General features: G+C 31.3%; 1 protein-coding gene across 2 annotated transcripts in view; it reads right to left on the reverse strand.

Moving 5' to 3' along the window:
* Nucleotides 1-16,878, reverse strand: part of LOC106457821 (tubulin polyglutamylase TTLL4-like) — a 68,639-nt gene extending 51,761 nt beyond the window's left edge. The window contains exons 1-4 of one of the 2 annotated variants that reach the window (XM_022383868.1): nt 16,831-16,878; nt 8,177-9,049; nt 7,834-7,892; nt 3,503-3,850 (exon numbers count right to left, since the gene is read on the reverse strand). In XM_022383868.1, the coding sequence (XP_022239576.1) occupies nt 3,503-3,850; nt 7,834-7,892; nt 8,177-8,577 (808 nt within the window). In that variant the 5' untranslated portion in view covers nt 8,578-9,049; nt 16,831-16,878. The remainder of the gene's footprint in view (nt 1-3,502; nt 3,851-7,833; nt 7,893-8,176; nt 9,050-16,830) is intronic. The other variant, XM_013917272.2, reaches the window with a different exon arrangement.
* Nucleotides 16,879-18,784: the final 1,906 nt, after the last annotated feature.

Raw genomic sequence — 18,784 nt, forward strand, 5'->3', positions numbered from 1 at the left:
CCAAAACGTTTCCTACAACTGATATAAGACTAATAGTCCTATAATTTCTGTGACATTTATCACCTCCCTTGAAAAAAGGAGTGACATTAGCTGACTTCAAATCCTTTAGCACCTGCCCACTGTTCAAGGACTTTCAAAACATACTAGCAAGTGGCTCACATATCCAATCCTTAACCTCCTTCAAGACCCTTGTGGAAATATTATCTAGACCCAGAGCCTTATCGTTCTTCAAACATCCCAATTTTTTCTTAACAAGCTCAGAATTAATGCAATCATCTTGATTAACACTGTTTCCATTTATCAACTGTTCAAGATGAGGAATACTGCTTAAATCTTCATTGGTAAAAACTGGAGAAAATGCAGAATTTAATAACCCAGTCTTCTCATAATCAGATACAAGCCTTTCTTTATCATCCCTCAAGGATCCTACCCCCATCTTATTGTCTACTTTTAATGTATTTAAAGAAATCCTTACTGTTAGTTTTACATTTTCTGCCAACCTTTTTTCATACATCTTTTTGATGTTCTAATTTCCTGTTTCACCAACTTTCTTGATATTTCTAAATCTCCCATCATACCAGTCAATTTAAACTTCTTAAATTTGTGATGCTTTTCTTTAATTTTATCTCTTATACTCTTTGTGAGCCAACATGGTTTTTTACTTGCACCCACCTTTTTCTTTCTATAAGGAATATGTTTATCATGAATATTTAAAAATTTTCCAGATTTTATCAGTGTCCCCAAATACCTCAACTACCCAATTCACAACAGATAATTCTCGTTGTGTCCCTTCAAAATTCCCTTTTTTATAAATTTGTAGCCAAAGTATCATTATTCCTATCTCCATATGCAGCAAAACATCAAACCTAATAGAGCAATGATTACTTGCACCCAGATGTTCCCCAATTTCCACCCTCTTAACAATTTCTATATTACAAGTTATCAATAAAACTAAAATAGCATTGTTTCTAGCAGGTTTCTTAACCAATTGGTGAAGAAAACCATCTTAAATAATTTCCAAAAACCTTTCTCCATTATGGTTTGACTCTAGAATTACCCAATCTATATGCCTGAAATTAAAATTACCCATTATTAAAACCACATCAACAGTCACTGAAATTCTTGTAAGATTGGTAGGCTGTTTATCAGTAATGGACTAATATATCAAAGGCTCATAAACAAAGCACATATGCATGGGCTCAATTACTGACTTGTATTAACTGGGATGAGAACAGTTATTTGTTTCAATAGAAAGTTCTATTTATACAAAACAACCATGACTGGAAGAAATGATTCAGACCACCCACTTGGAGCTCCACAGTATTTTCCCTAGGTAAAAAAGAAAAGGGTGAGGTGTTCCAAATATTGGACCACTGTGTGGTTGCTTTGATTTCAAAATATTCATAGAATGGATAACCTGAACAGTGATTTTACATTGTTATTCATTCTGAATTAAATCATACTTTCAATATGTTAAGCATATCAATCTATGATATGCATAGACTGGATAACCTGCTCAGAGATTTGTTATTTTTATACATTTTTATTAATTCGTATTATTTTCAATACATCTGGAATACCAGTATCACATATTAAACTACCCATAGACTTTAATCCTGCATCATATAAGCTGTAGTAAACCATATTATTCTTAATTTTGTATTACTCTAGAAGTCATTGAAGTGTATTTAGATTACATATTTTGTACTAGTCTGGTCTATCCCATCAAAAAAAATTGTTAACACCCCTGAGTTTACTTAAAAGTTTGCTTATTGGTATTCCACACACTAGTAAAGAATCAGAAAACAAAAATACTCATTTATCTTTCTATAGGTAAACAAATGGATTACACCTATGTTTAAGGTGGAAACTCAGAAGTAAATGTTCTATAAGTACTCTTCTATTTCTTTTTGCAAAAAATCTTGTGGCTTGTTGATTTTTACAATGAAATCAGTGTTTCTTCCTCAGATCAGAAAACACAGCAGACGTTACATTAGGTTATCACAAAAAATGTTCATTAAAAAGTGATTATGTCTAGCACTTATACATATAATCATGAACTTGCTGGATTTTTTAGAAAAATTCTTAGAATCATTAACAAGTAATGATAACACCACCAAAGACTGTTTTAAGATTTCTCAAGAAACACAATTTTACTTTGAATACTGAAGTTTACTGTGATTATTCTTTTTTTTTTAGTAATATTCTATTAGATGAGGCTACAAACTTATGCAGTGAACTTTAATATCAAAATTAAAATAATGAAATGAGAGTTCCAAACAAACTCCTGAGTTTTGCCACTAAAGAATCATTTTCAATTTGATATTGATTTATAAGACCAAGTACATGATGTTGCCATGGGATCCAAATTAGCCTCATAACATGTTCCTGTGTATACAAGAAAAGTGTTAGCTTGATGAATGTCTTTTATCGTTTAATCAATATATTTATTATTTACATATTATCTCTATAGATAATATGTAATTGTCTGAATTTTCTGAATTATCTTAACAGTAGACATCCTAATATTAAATTTGCAGATGAACATCAATAAAACCCAACATTAACATTTTTATTCATACTAAATATGGGAAATATGAATGTAAAAACATTTCATAAGGTCCATATTATAACTTTTTTGATAGAATTATATCAGTTTCTTTTATGAAAAATCTGGTTAAAATATTAGTTCATCAAGCATATTAGGAACTAGAAAATACCAAAAAGTTCTTATCAAAAATGGCTTTCCAATATATTTATAAATCATTATTCTATGATCATTTAAATACTATAAGCACCACTATATAGCCAAATTAGAATGTTGCTAAATAAGATAATTTCTTTAGTATTGCCAAATACAGGTAAACAGGCTGTTTTAATTACAAATAACATGCGTAAGTACGATTGATTGGCACTTGTGTGATGTTTAAAATCAAATAAGCAATTAATTACAACATTACACAATTAAAAGATGTGTATTAAAGTTAACATTTTCCACTTGAAAAAATATGACAATTTGAAATTCCCAAAAAGGCAAATAAGGAACAAGAACCGAGCATAAAGGAAAGTATTAATTGATAGACTTCAACTGAGGTTAAATGAACATAACAGTGTATTTCATTTATTACTAATTCTTTATTAGTTCCTGTACAAGTAATGTATCTGAATGTACCAAGAGCAACTATACTGCTCTTTACCAAAAACTAACTTGTGTCACATATATAGGGAAAATATAAAATTTGGATAACCAAACAAATATTATACAAAAATGTGTTTAAAAAACATTCAGTTAACTCAAAAAATATAATACTACTTTAAGCTAGTAATTTTATCACTATAGTTTATGAAAAAAAAAACACATTCTGTGCTAAGACAGACTTACAAAACATAGTGTTTACTGTTGTACATACTAACACTAGAAAAGGGAAGATAGGATTAAGAAAAAAATCAAACACTGTTACCATATTATCTGAAATAACTTAAAAACAAAATGCCATACTACCTTTATCTTGGCTTGTATAAAAGTTGATAGTGGGGGAGACATTTGGAAAAAGACTTGGGCGTAGGGGAGAGACAAAAGCTAAGCTATCTTGTCCTTCTCCCATTCCCTGTAGCTGGAGTGTAGAAAAAGAATCATTAAAACATTCTTCCATTTCCTGAGAATGGTGATGAGAGTCAGCTTGAACAAATTCTTCTGTTCCATGGTCCATCAAGTGTGAAGGTCTTCCTCCTTCTTCACAGAGATGCAGGGAGTTAAGATCTTCCTGTATTGCTGCTGATGATATGGACTGGAGAGAGATCTCTGTGGCCAAAGCTACTTGATCATTACCACATTGTGGTGGGTTTTTCTCTACAGTCATTTTAATTTCAAATTATCAAATTTTATATGCAATTAAAAAACATTACATCTTGATACTTTAAAAATATTAAAATCTAATTATTCCATTTCCTTTATGAAAATGACTAACAATTAATTTTAACTTACAAAAAGTTTTATAACACTTTCTTGATTAATAATTCATAATTTACCATGTGGTACAATGAAATTAATACCCCCCCCCCCAAAAAAAATTACTAATAAATTACAGTTAAGCTTCATGGAATGAATTCCTTATAGACATTTTTTGAGATGGATGGAACAGAGAATAAAGGTACAACCTGTTCTAGTCCCGCCACCAGCACTAGACCTTTTTAATGCTGTTACAAAATTACAAATTACCCGTGTTAAGTTCCAGACATTTATCACAATTTTTTTCACAACTTTTTCAGCTTTGTAACAGTCAAAATATGGAGGATTCCTAATATAATTACAAAATGTTTTAGACAGGTCTACAGTGTTGTTTAAACATGGTAAGCAACAAACCATTCATCACAGAATTCTATGTAACAAAGCATGTTTATATTCCACACATGTGGCACATGTAATTCAAAATACAGCTGTGAAATTATATAATGTAACTCTTTACCTTTGGTGACCTTCTTCAATAAAATTTTTTAATGTGTGATTAGAGCTGGGAGGTTAATTCAATTACATCAATTAGCATCACATAAAATAATCAATTAAACCCATGGATATGGATGGGTCAAAGCACGTCACAACCATTTTTACAGTTACATTTAAAATTTAATTAAACTACTTTACTATAAATGTATGTTAATAAACTTGGCATTATAGCTTATAATTCAAATTTTCATGTTATCCAAGCTATAATTTCTTACTTTCAAAAGGAAATATTTAAATAAATTATCAACCTGCACCTCTTTCAGTCACATGACACAGTGGCACCGTGACTTCTTATTCATAAATGTTCCCTTCCCTAACAAGTTCTTCATATTGTTAAACGAATTAAAAACACATACAACAGATATTGATAAGCCAAGTCCTAAAAATTTAACCTCTTTGTGCTTTATCGAGATAACACTTTTTTTTTTCACATCACACTGACATGCCCTTCCCATATCCCATCTTTAAATAAATGTCTATAATTCTCTCTGACATTGCTATTGGAGATGTTTACAACCAGTGGAAATATCACTCTAAACCAGATATATGAGAAAATATTATGTTTTAGTGGTCAAAGCTGGTAGTTTGCTGGGAGAGCTTGAAGTGTTTAGACTAAAGACATTATTCTGTCTTTAACCTAGTTAAAGGTTATTTAGAAAGCTAGGTAAGTTATACTAGTTTTGAAATATTCCAATCTAGTCTAGTGCCTGATATATTTTGTGTGTTCTAAAATGTATACTTGAAAGTTAAATGAATTATTTTTAGACAGCTGACATAGTGAGAAAAAATTGGCTTACTACATCAAGCATCTGAGTGCAAAAGGCCCCAAGGATAAAGTAAACACTAAATTTCTTGGTTTATGGTATAAAATGTTTTTTTATTGTTATATATCTTTTAATAAAAGTAATGTAAAAGTTAGAAATTTATTAGGTTAGGTAAAAAAAAACCTAAAGGAAAAAAAAATTAAATGCTTCTTGAGCAACACACAAAAGTTGCCATCACATGATGTTACTGGATAGTTTGTTTACCCTAAACTCTAGCTGTGAGATTTATTGTTGTGTTATGTTAGTTAGATATGTTTCAAAGATTAAATGAAAGCTGATGTTACATTGTTACAAGCCTTAGGCTGTTTAAGATGAATAATTATAATTTTCTGTTACAATCTACAGTCATTCTAGAAAACAAAAACACGTTTTTGATTTTATTACATACAAGCAGAACATGTCAAATTGAATAAGATATCTACAGTTTTAGTATTTCAGTCAAATCACATTCCTATCTAATTAAACAAAATCGAATATCTGACCACTAAAATTTTAAAACTAAAAACCATCTCTGGCAATGTTGATACTGTAAATACTCACCCCACCTTCAAAGGTTTTAATTAATCATCCTTTTTTAAGTAAAAATAAAAACGTGTTCCAACATGCATATTGCACAGGCATGATCTTTAAAATATAAAAACTTAACATTTTTATGAGCATAAAACGACATAAGCAATACTCTGAAAATTGGCTTTTAAAAAATCATTTCGACAAAACAGGATTACATGAAAATTATGATTTAAACATTTTGTAGTGGAAAAAGAGTTTTTGTTATAAGCGTACAACACATACACGCAGAAATTAACATGCATCTGTAATAGTTGATTTTAGTAGGCCTTACACCCATATATATATATATATATAATTGTTTTTTGCACATTTCTTTATATTCAGACACAATGAACAGACTGACATTCGTTTTCAAAAATTATATTATTATGATAAAATATATAGAGTTGTGGCATTCCAAGCTATGGCCTAAAACTAAGGACTACCAAATTCATATTGGAAAAGTAGTTTACAGAACTTCATTGTAAATAACATTTTAAATATTTGCATCATCAGGCACATTTTATGTGATCAAAGGATCTTACCCTGCATAGATCTACACAGATCTGACCATGAAAAAAATTGCCTCAGCTAAGTGAAATCCTGATGGACAGACATCCATTTTCCCAACTTATACTACTGTTATATTTTTCAACTTTTGCTACAGATGATTTCACTACAGTTAGTGTTAGGGTAGTGAAAATAAGAGATAAAGTTTTACCAAAACAAAAAAATTGAGTCATTTAGACCTATTCATGAAATATATTATTCTAGTCCACTTTATAATTTAGATCATTAACCTTGAAACAAAATCGTAAATGATAAAAAAAAAGGTTAGATATAGTGGTATTTTCACTACAGCTCAAAATGCAATCAGCTATCAAAAACATGCAGTACCATGACTGGTATACTTAACATAAGTTTGTTGAGATCTAGAAAATAACTACAGTAAGACCATGCTTAGCACCAGTAAAGTTTGGTTTTATGAGGTTAAGAAACTGAGCCCTTTATCAGATCACACTTTTGTTTTTGGTTCTAACTTGAATACTAGAAACCATGATACTCCTCTGTAGCCCACCCAGTCCACCAAATTTGGTCTCATCAGATTGTATACTAAGTATTATTTTCCACTTCAGCTAAAGAGATTAAACACTATACAAAAACTGAAAGTTGCAAAAGTTTCGAGTAGTAATATTAAATGGAAAAATAGCAATAAAATAGAAATACACACTTTATGAATTTCAAGTTTCTTATTAGAAATAATAACCAAGTGTAATTTACTGTCATGTTTCAAACTTCAAAATTCTTGAAATTGGTTATGTAATTTTCATGCATGTACCTATAACTATAAACTGGAAATACTTTTAATTATGTCAAATTACTCGTACATTTTTCAAGAAATGTTCATAAAGTATTCCATTTAATTACCCATCTACACTACATAAGTAATGAGTAAAATAAAAATAAACAAATATTTGACTTTGTGTAATAATGGATAAAATTATAAAAGTATGGTGTCCATTTTGAATTAAAAACACATTCCATATCTCTAACAATGATGAGAAATTTAAATTTGAAACAAGGACAAGTATATTTTCCAAAAATAAAGTCAACAAATATAACTTTTTTCTTCATTCTAATAAGAAAATCCTTTTAATGGACAAAGCACATCCACCTCTCATTACAATTAGGATGTGCATCTTTATATATATCTTCACAGAAGTGTATAATTACTTAAGTTTAGATTTCAGCTAATCAAACTAATTTCAAGATAACTTGTGTCAATCAAATGTTATAAGAAAGAAGTGAAAGTTTCCAATCTAAGTTTATATCATCCAATCTAAAGTGGCGTAACAACCATGCTTCTTCGGCAATTCATGCACCTGCCTATTTCTGACTGAGAAATATTAATATTTATGATTTTGAGGTTTTAACTTTAGGAACTTTATAACCCACCTTGTCTCAAATCCAAATCCATACAATCCTCAGAATTTACATCCACATATAGTGACAAACTGCAACAAAAAAGAAAAGGGAATCACGAATTAAATGCTTTATTCATTGAAAAAGAACATTATAATCGCAACTCATTCACTTCACCAGCAAATGCCATTTATGTTACACAATACAATACTGTGACAGCTACAATGTTACCAGCGAAGAGAAATGATGCATGTTTAAAAAGATTAGATTTTTAATAAGAAAAACCAAGAGATGCTAACACATATACACTGACTGGAAGTTGTGATAACATTTTTACATGTACTGTTTGAAAACTTAATGAGTTACAAATATTAACCTGTTTGGTCCAGCTGATAAAGTTCTCTCCAGCGATTCAGCACTGTCGTCACAAGATTCTGGACTTGACATAGCTGATGTGATTTTGGCTTCACCGAGGTCTATGCTTGTAACTCCCATTGAAGAACAAGAACAAACAAATGTGAAAGGCTCATTTTCAATCAGATGAGGATTGCAATTCTTACAGTAAGGCTCCTGGGCTTGGATAGTGTGAGAGCTTGTAAGCTGATTAGATTTAGCTAGTAAAGTGTTTGAACTATGTTCACTAACATCTTGTTGAGTATAACAGTAAGAAAGGCAAAACATGTTTTTATTCTCGGAACAGCAATTATACTCCCCAGTACAGATATGCGTATATACAGGTGATTCTGAAGTATCAGTTTCTTTCCTAACTTGTTTCATTATTACTATGAATTTGGCATAGTTTCATTTCTCTTATACTCTTAAAATTGAAAGAATTCTACAGACCAATACGATATAGAGCAGTTTTAGGTATCTCAACTCCTTCACATGAATTTCAAATAATCTTTAATTCATAATACACCGTATTTCAAAATACCTATGGTATAAGTCATGCAACAGAGTATAGGCACATAAGTGGTGTTATGTTTCACCAGAAGCTAAAAGCTTTCCAAGAAAGATGTGGAAATTTTAAAAATCTGTTTATCCTAAAAACTTCACTATCATGACCTCCATCCATCAAAGCAAATTAAAACCTTGTTCAATCTAGCATATGGCTTCCAAGAAAATGAAATCATTATATTCTCTTGAAACCAACCACTACTACAATAACACTATTTAATGTTCAGTGTTGTGCAAGTTTGTGTATCAACAATATTCATTCTCTGTCATCTTGAAGTTTTAATCCAAATTTCTGAAAAGATAAAAAAATAAGAATCATTTTTACAACACAACTCTTCTTGACATAATTATCTAAATTCAGCGAAAATATTTAAACATTGTGATCATATTAATTATTTATCAAGTATTGCTTTGCTATAAAAAAACTCCTTGGAACAAATATTTCAAAATATTAAACAAAATACAAGTATAATACTTTCTTTGGAATTTAGAAGATACATATCTTAAAAGTTGTAATCATTGACTTACAGATCTCAGGCTTCATTACAGATTGAAGTTTTAACATACATATATATTGAACATTTGTTCAAAAGTTACAGCGATACAGTGAATTAACTCAGAAAGTAATATATAACAATAATTAGTTCAAACACCAAAAAAGGGGCATATGAAGAACCTGCATACATCAAAATTAAAATGCTTTCACCATCTTGTTAAAAGACTGGCAGAGAAAACAAACTTTAGCCATTACCATAACCTTTAGGTCAAGCTAGAAAGTAATCTGCTCATGAAGAATTCAGACACTACAAATATAGATGCGGAATGTAATATCACTGGAAGAGATAGGCCTTGGAATCATGATGTCTCATGCAGTGCATGCAAGAGGATCATCATAATAACACAAGGTGAGAAACTTAGAATACAGTAATGTAAGGATTCTATTGTTGAGCAGGATCTTTTGGATTATTTCTTAAAAAGTATAATGGAAATTGTAGTCAACTTAATGATAAAAAAACATTTCTTAGTCCCATGTTTAATATACAAGTAAATCTGAAGTTCATCAAAAGGATTAACTTCACAAATAAACTACGTCTAACAGAAACTCCACTTGCTTATTTTGTGTATCTATTTCTTCACCACAACAAAAACTTAATATTTACAGCACTGAAATAACTGACTAATTGTCACAGACAAACCAACTAAATCATGCACCTATTATCCAATAAATGATTAGCAAATTTGCTCACTCATTGGAAATATGGCTCATTGTTTCCTAAACTATGGAGAAAACTTCAGACATTAAGCCCACACCCAGTTAACACTTATATATAAATACATATGTGTAGGTGATGAAAACTTCTAGAAATTTTGCAGGAATAAAACCAAGCCTAAAACTAAACTCTAAGTACAGATAGGATATCTGATATAACATGAGACCAAACAGACTCCAATCCAAAGTCAAGATCAATTATTCTTAATTCAATCATATCCAACAGTTCCTTTAACACCGTGTCCAGCAGTTGCCACACCCACTTTGCTAAAATATGGTACAAGATTACACATAACATAATGTTTAGAGACAACAAGGGACCAGATGTCCCATCACAGCTATCCCATCCTCTAAACTAAAACTATTAAATAAATAAATTTTAAAAAAATCTTAAAGCCAGCCTTTACCATTCATATAGCTTTCTCAAGCTTTCTCTAAAACTCATTTAAATTTACTGCCTCCATAACCTCTGAAAGGCAACCCATTCCAGAAGCCAATCACCCTGTTATAAAAATAAAACTGTCTTAGCCAAAGATGACTCCTACCCTGCCAAAATTTATACGTGTCCCCTAGTCCTACTATTCTCACTGTTGAGTATGAAAAAGGATGATGCAACAACACAATCAATTCCTTTTACAATCTTAAACACCTCAATCAGATCCCCTCCTACTCTTCTTCTTTTAAGGGAAAACAATATCAGAGATCTTAATTTCTCCTCATATGTCAACCCCTCCATCTCAGGCACCATTCTTGTACCCTCTTCTGAACCCTTTACAGCAATTAAATGTTCTTCTTAAAGTAAGAAGCCCAAGATTGAACACAATACTTCAAATTTGGCCTAACCAATGACTTATACAATGAAATTATAACCCTTTTAGACTTGTATTCAATATTTCTGTAGATAAAACCTAAAATCCTATTTACCCTACCACTAGCAACAGCACACTGCTTGGATGGTTTAAACCTATCTCTACAGGTATTACTATGGTCACGGGTCAAAGGCCATGTCACTGCATTTGTAGACTCGCATTCAAAATTTTATTGAACTACTATTTTATGAATGTATATCAATACGTTTGGCATCAAATTGTAGATTATAATTTAAATTTTAGTATGATCCATCAGTTAATTTTTTAATTTAAAGGTAAATGTTAAAAAAGAAATCCTAAATATTGATTTTTGTGTGTCACGTGGTATGTTGAATGTAGCAATGGTTCAAATTAGATGTTTGTGATGTCCAAGTACAAAGTTGATAGTTTCTTACAAATTAGGAACTCAAATTACTGATATTGACAAGCTAGAATATCAAATAAGAACCTCCTATACTTTATGTTTGTTGAGATATCACTATATATACTGAACAAACACAGTGGCCCCACCCACCTGTTTTTATTTTTGGAAAGACATAATTACGTACTTCTGTAATTATTTTCTTTAATCTTTACTGTTCTATGTTTAAGAAAAATAACTGAACATATTTTAAATAGTAATAATGTATATAAATATATAATGTATTAAAACTGCAAGATGACTATTTTACAAAGTTGTTTGTTATGAATTTTGTGCAAATCTACACAAGGATAATCTACACTAGCCATCCCTAACTTAGCAGTATAAGACTAGAGGGAATGCAGCTAGTCATCACCACCCACCGCCAACTCTTGGGCTACTCTTTTACCAACGAATAGTGGGATTGACCGTCACATTATAACGCCCCCACGGCTGAAAGGGCGAGCATGTTTGGTGTGACGGGGATTCGAACCCGCGACCCACAGATTGCGAGTCGAGCACACTAACCACTTGGCCATTTTACTAAATACTAGTCCACTAAAACACAGCCAAGGCAGGTCACTTTGTAATAGCCAATAAATGTATAATGTTGTGAAATATAAGCTATTTAGACTAAACATTTATGTTTTCGTGTTATAATTTTAGTCAATCTAGGACAAAAAAAAATGCATAATTTATATTTATTTCCTAATTTTTTTTTAGGTTATGAAATAGATCAAATTGAACCAACCCGTACAGAGATACATACAGTAGTGAAAATAACAAATAAAATATAATTTGTTTTTTAAACAAATTTGATAATTATCTAGAGGTTATAAAGATTTCACATGTGAAATTTGAAAATGTTCTAATGCATATAAGTATTTTTAATTTTAAAATCAAAATTACTTTGCATGTTGGATAGTCAACATACGGAAAGAAAAAATTTATGAGAATATCTTTAATTAAAAAATCTTATTACTTAACTTAAAAACCTGATATTTTGTGTACAAAAGCCTTGTAATGTTTACCAATACCTGCATAACTTTGTAGAGATATGCATACATTATAAAAAATCATAGCATAATTAGTCTCATGGATACTTTCATGGAATCAACCCAGCCCATAAAGGAAGGGTTAAGAGACTGATCAACTATTATACCACAATTCCTTTCGTCCATGAAACTGATAAGGTTATTCCCATCCAGATTATATTTATAATTTAAATTATGATAATGCACATTCATTATCTTGCATTTATTATAACTAAAACTTATACATCTTCTATGTATCTGCCCAACTTGCTAAATGATCTAAATCATTTTGTAAAGCTGCAGCATCCTCTTTACAGATAGCAACGCCAAAGACCTTAACTGTCTCAGAGCTGCTGATATATCAGCTTGTAGGTCTTGTTCCATTTCACAATCAATCCCATATTTTGAATGCCTTTTATATTCAATATAAAATTAGAACTACTTCCGTTAATGAAATATCTTATATCTGTGTGCTAATTTGATAGAAGAAAAAGAAAAATGTGTTTTCAGAGAATTATGTGAGCATTTTGACCACTATTTCGAAACAAAGAAAATGACCATGCCCACTACTTCTGGTAGGCCCAGTTGCTTTACTTCTGAGCAAGCTAGGAAGTTAATTGAGGAACTTCTGAGCCAGGAAAATGTACTTTTTCATAGTGATCTTGATGATGATGATTTTGAAAGTGAGAAGTTTGACTTGGATAAATCTAGTGAAAATGAGAGAGAGGAGAGTCCTGTGGTAGGCCCTTTACGTGTAAATAGAGATAAAGGCAAGGAAAAAACCAGGGTGCTATTATGAGAAAAAGAAAAGCAGGGTCTGGATTTAGACCTAAGAAGATGAAAAAGGCAGTTATAGGAGCAGGAGGAGATTGTGAGAATGGTGAAGATGAAGTTGCGTGGAGAGTAATTGAAGGAGAAACTGATGTGAACTTTTCATTCTGTGAGCCACAACAAAAGATGAAGCTGGATTTGGATGAAAGCCACTCGGCACTGGATTTACTCAAAGTTTTTCTTGACAAAGAAACTGTGGCCATTTTTGCTCCATCCAAAGCCTGTATTGCTCTGGGGATAAACAAATTTAAGGAAGTTATCGCCTATTCCTTCATCTATGTAATTGATATAAATCAAAGAGAGCAAAGGTCCTAAGACTGAGCCCTGAGGTACCCCACTTGTGACATTAATCCAGTTTGACTGAACTCCATTTATAAAAACCCTTTGCTTTCTTCCATCCAACCACTCTTCTTTCCAATTAGCTAACTTATCCCCCACAAGTATAGATATAATTTTCTATAAGCCTTTTATGTGGCACCTTGTCAAATGCTTTCTGAAATCTAGAGACACCAAATATACACCCTTAACCTCATCTACATCAGCAGTAACCTTTTCAAAAAATTTCCAAAGATTTGTAAGGCAAGATTTTCCCTTAGTGAAACCATGTTGACTATCCAATGAAATTCTAATCTTTGTTAGATGACTTTGCAGTGTCTTTTATCAAAATTTCTTAAAACTTATAGGCACATCATTTCTTATAAATACGATTTCCTAATGTAATTTTCCAAGATATTAAAGATCATAATGCAAAAAAAACTAAATTTATTAAAAGTAATAGGCTTTATGTTTCTTAAACTACCTACATTTGTCAAAGTATTTATAAATTTTCGAAAATATTCGTCCACTAGTTTTATTGTTGGAATGAAATATAGCAAGACTTGCATTGCCTACTAAGAAAGTTAGTAGCCGGTAGTCATCGGGTTAACCTAAGCCTTGCATTTAGCCCAAGTGACCTACTAATAATTTAATTTCCACAAATAATTCTTGGCAGTATTCCTGACAAAATTAAGTTATGGCCTTTTTCTTTAAATGCATGTACTTACTAATTAGCTCCTCTGACCTACCTTTCCCTACATCATTAGTCCCTACATGCACTAGAAAAACTGCATCATTGCTAGCCCCCTTCAATATATCTCTTGCTCTGCAAGTTATATCTTCCACCTGTGCTCCTGGATAGCATAATCTAAGTTTTTCTCCCTATTTACCCAAAAAAGACTATCCTATCCACATGACTTATCAAGAAATCACCTATAACTATAACCTCCTTAAGTTTATCATTCACATTCTTCTCTGGCCCTTTTGTTTTTCTTCCCTACAATAGTCCCTCATCTACACAAGCCAAGGGCTGAAATCTGTTGCTCAATACAATAGGCTCATTATAATTAAATTCACTACTTTTAACCTTAATAATACTATTTCTAACTTCCTGAAAGTCATTGTTAGCAGATCTATTCCTTGCACATAAAAATTTAAGTTCCTCTTGAAATTCTTCTGCCATTTCCCACATTTTACTCTTCTCATTATCTATTGTCTCTACTTTAATCAGGATAGCCTCCAACTTCTCCTCCAACCTACAAACTCTACATACAAATTGCACATCTTCACTACTAGTTTCCTTGAAAGTACATTCCAGTCCAGAGTTCCTAAATCAAACCCACTATTGCACTCATCACACCTAACAAACTATGAACGCTTAACTCCTACACTAGTCTTAACCATTGTATTTGCAGCTCGAAAATAAATACTCAATATTTGTTTCTGTAATAATTTATTTGTTGTTGTTAGTGTTTAAAAGTACAGATACTAAAATAATACTATTAATTAGAAGGAATGTACATAATGAACTATTTGAATTTCTATTTGGGAACTAAATAACTTTTGTGTCATTCACTGTATCTATTGCTCTGTGTGATTTCAATAAATGTTTTGCACTTTGCATATTTACTTTGTATGGTTTTTGTGATTTCTCATATAAATTTGATTGACTTAATGAGATGTTTAATATGCCATAAACTGTATATTCCTGACAGTTAAATGGATACTATTCATAAAACCTCTACCAGTTAAATGCTATTTGCTCATGAATAACAACTTCAGAAAGCATGTTTTGCTTATCACCCCAATAATCTTTTTAAAGTAACTTTTCTCTTTATACATTAAAATTCTTTTTTCTTACATTTAGGTTTCATTTGAAGCAATTACTTTTCTAAGTCTGATAGAATGTATACTCACTTCTGTATATGCCAAGGAAAATAGAAATTGAGATCTACAATAAAGTGAGAATGTAAAAAATGGAGCCCTAAAGACCCACTAGTAATTAAGCATAAAGATATTTTTCCAATATTTAAGAAGCTTTGTATAAGCTTGTTTAGTTAGTAACAATTTAATATTCCCTTATGTTTTTAGAGGGGGGTAAACAATGCTTAAACTTATCCAAGACACTGTACTGGTGGGTCCACCATATTCTCCGCATTAACATGGATAAGTAGCTCCATAATTAAAATTTTAAATAGTGTAAGCACAATTAATAAATACAACCAAATGAAGGACTATTTGTGTTAATTGTCACAGAAGACATGGCAATGCCAAATTCATCCCATTGGTGGATTGTGTTGACCCTATCTATACCAGGTACATGACAGACACTGATAAATGTAGATTGAGAGTCTTGACTTTGAGCTATGGAATATACCTGATGAATATTTACTATTTCTAGGATTTAACTGTAAGCATTTCAGTGTATTCTGAAGAATATAAAATAATTTCTATTCAGTGAAGTTTCCTGTGCAAGGAATTACTTTAAAAGATTAGAGTTGATAAAACTTCCACAATGACTTAACACTCCACCTAAAACTTAAATGCTTGTTAAAATAGGGCAAAAATGAATGTGATAATTGGATACATTAAACTTTTCCATCAGATGCTTATTAGGGTTTTAAAAATGGATTAAGTTTGGAGTGTAGATTAACAAGTTTACAAAAATCAAATTTTATGTAAAAACAAAACTTTATACTCTCAATTTTCCACCAAGAAAACCTGTTAACTTCTAAAAGGAGGTTAAATTTCATGGAGCTATAGAATAATATGTGCCTAGCTTAAAGAAGCAAAAACTAAAAGTTAAAATTTTTACAAGAAAACATAACATATTTTACACATGTATTAAATACTGGATTATTTATCATGATAAAATTTTCCACTAACTAATACTTTTGGAATATAAACATTAGGCTTTAACCTTAAGTTAAATAAAATGTATCTGAAATTAAAACACATCCAATTAACAAAGAAAATGGAACAATAAAAACCCACAAAAAAACTTTCAATTTCTGTGAACATCAAACTTATAAAAGTGATTAATGCCATTACTGTCAAATAAGTGTAATCTATTTAGAAAGTCTCACTCACAAAGACGGTAAACTACAACTAACAAACAGTAACGTCGTTAACCTAATTACAACTGAGAGTGAGACATGGGTGCAAATTTGCCACCAAAAAACTGCAAAATCTAATCGATCCATTGTGTTGGCTTCAAATTCAGGAAAGTTCCAGCAGTTGCATTTAAGTTACTGCACAACAAACATTATATTTGATGTATCACATAATTAACGATGAATATCTTATACTTTAAATGACAGATTCAAATAAAACTAATATTACAATTCCTCTTACCACCTGGCTTCACGTCCTCATTTTTCTCATGCGGTGTCGCCATCAAACAAACTCTTTCTGCCACCTGTACCTCTTGTTCAATTGATATGAAAAATGTAATAATTTAATTTTAAAATAATTATTTGTGACGAATTTTATTGTTCTTAGTTGGAAATAAAATGTTTGTGTGCACATACTATAAAGATACTTTAGATGATTTGTTGTAATTCAAAAACTTTTATTTATTGTACACACACACACATATACATATTGCCTAGTAAAAAAAAATAATTAGTTTATAAAACAAATACCGAATTCAACCGAAAACAGCATTTAAAATAAACCTAGTTGGCTCAATGAAACAATATAGCTTCACATACCTTTAAAAGTGGAAGTGATTTAGGTTATTTAGTGCTGATTTCAGGAAATAAAACAGAGGATGAAATTAACATGAAAATCAAAACAAAAACAACAAAAAAACCCGCAAACTCAAATAAAGGAATAAAACGAAAGTCGTTATTTACAAAACTCACACCGTAGACTACTTTAGTCTTTTATGATATGTGAATATACCATACATTTCTATATTCTTGTAATATTATACTGTTACGAGAGAGGGGTCACGTGACGCTAGTAACACGTCATATTCTCGAAGGTTCGTGAATGCTCGAGCGTTTACTAGATTTCGGTATTCTCTTGTACATAAGGCGCCAAGAACTGACGGCAACAATGTAATTGAACTGCGGACAAAGAGAGACGTATTGTTGGAGCGAGCACGTGAGATGTTAGTTGTGAATTATAGCGTTTGTTATAGCGCGACTGTGGAAATTAAGTGTATTGCACAGTTGTATTCAGAAAGAATAAACCAGTTTTATTTAAGAAAGGACTTGTATCGCTAAAGTTTCTTCGGAAAGAATTTTTACGGAAAATTAACTAACGACCAGAGACGTAACAATACTATTTATTCTGAATTTATCCTTTGTTCCATTTTTACACACGTTTCATATAACTCGTAGTCAAGAAAATTGTTAAGTTTATTTCGTCCTAGCTGTCTTTGTTACTTTGTTATTCTCGAATGAACAATGCTTGTTCTACTTGGTAAAATTTTGCTGCAATACTGCATAATGAGCAAGGATGTCCTTCAGTGGTAGTTCAGATGGTATCCAGAATTAAATAATTATGGCTTCTCTTATGTTGAAATGAGAATAATCAATAATGTAAGTAGCACTGGTCACTCTGACTAAATACAATATTTCTTGCAAACTAAGGAACATTGGATTTAAACAATCTAGAACAGGATCTTGAAGAGTAAGCAGTTTTAGAAAATTCAACAAAAATGACAGTATGGCATACCGTAAAGCAAGCACACAGACTTTGTTTGTGTTTATTGTTTTAATAATGATTGTGCATTTCATATTTCACTTTGTGCCCAGTCATATTATTTGGTTTAACATCACTATCCAGTTTTTCAAAGATTGATGTTACTTTGCAATATTGACCAAATCTCCTGTTATTAAGTGGACATATCCTATTGCTTGAAGGTTAACTAAGGTTTGCCTGAATATACCACAGAGTGGATAATAAGGAGATAAGTTTGGTACTGTAACCACAGGATATCATATTGCCGAGTTTGCTATATCTGTTGAAATGTGTATTACCCTTTACTCCTACTCTTGCATGATATAAATTTAAAAAGGCTTTATAGTTAGCGAAATTGACATTTTCCACATCTAAAAGGATTTACAACCAAGAAGAAGAGTCATACATTGTGAGGAGATGACTGTCTGAAAGAGTTGTCAGGTGTAGAGGTCCTTTCCTACATGCAAGACTTATGACAGTGATGCAAATGTTCATAATTTCTATTTTGCTACAACTGATAATGCAGGAAGCCACCAATATCTGGTGCACTCAGAACATCTGCCCATGCCTTTCACCTGAAGATCAACCCCAATGCAAGGGAAACTCAGATGACTGA

This window comes from Limulus polyphemus, unplaced genomic scaffold, assembly GCF_000517525.1.
Source record: "Limulus polyphemus unplaced genomic scaffold, Limulus_polyphemus-2.1.2 Scaffold378, whole genome shotgun sequence".
NCBI lineage: Eukaryota > Metazoa > Arthropoda > Merostomata > Xiphosura > Limulidae > Limulus > Limulus polyphemus.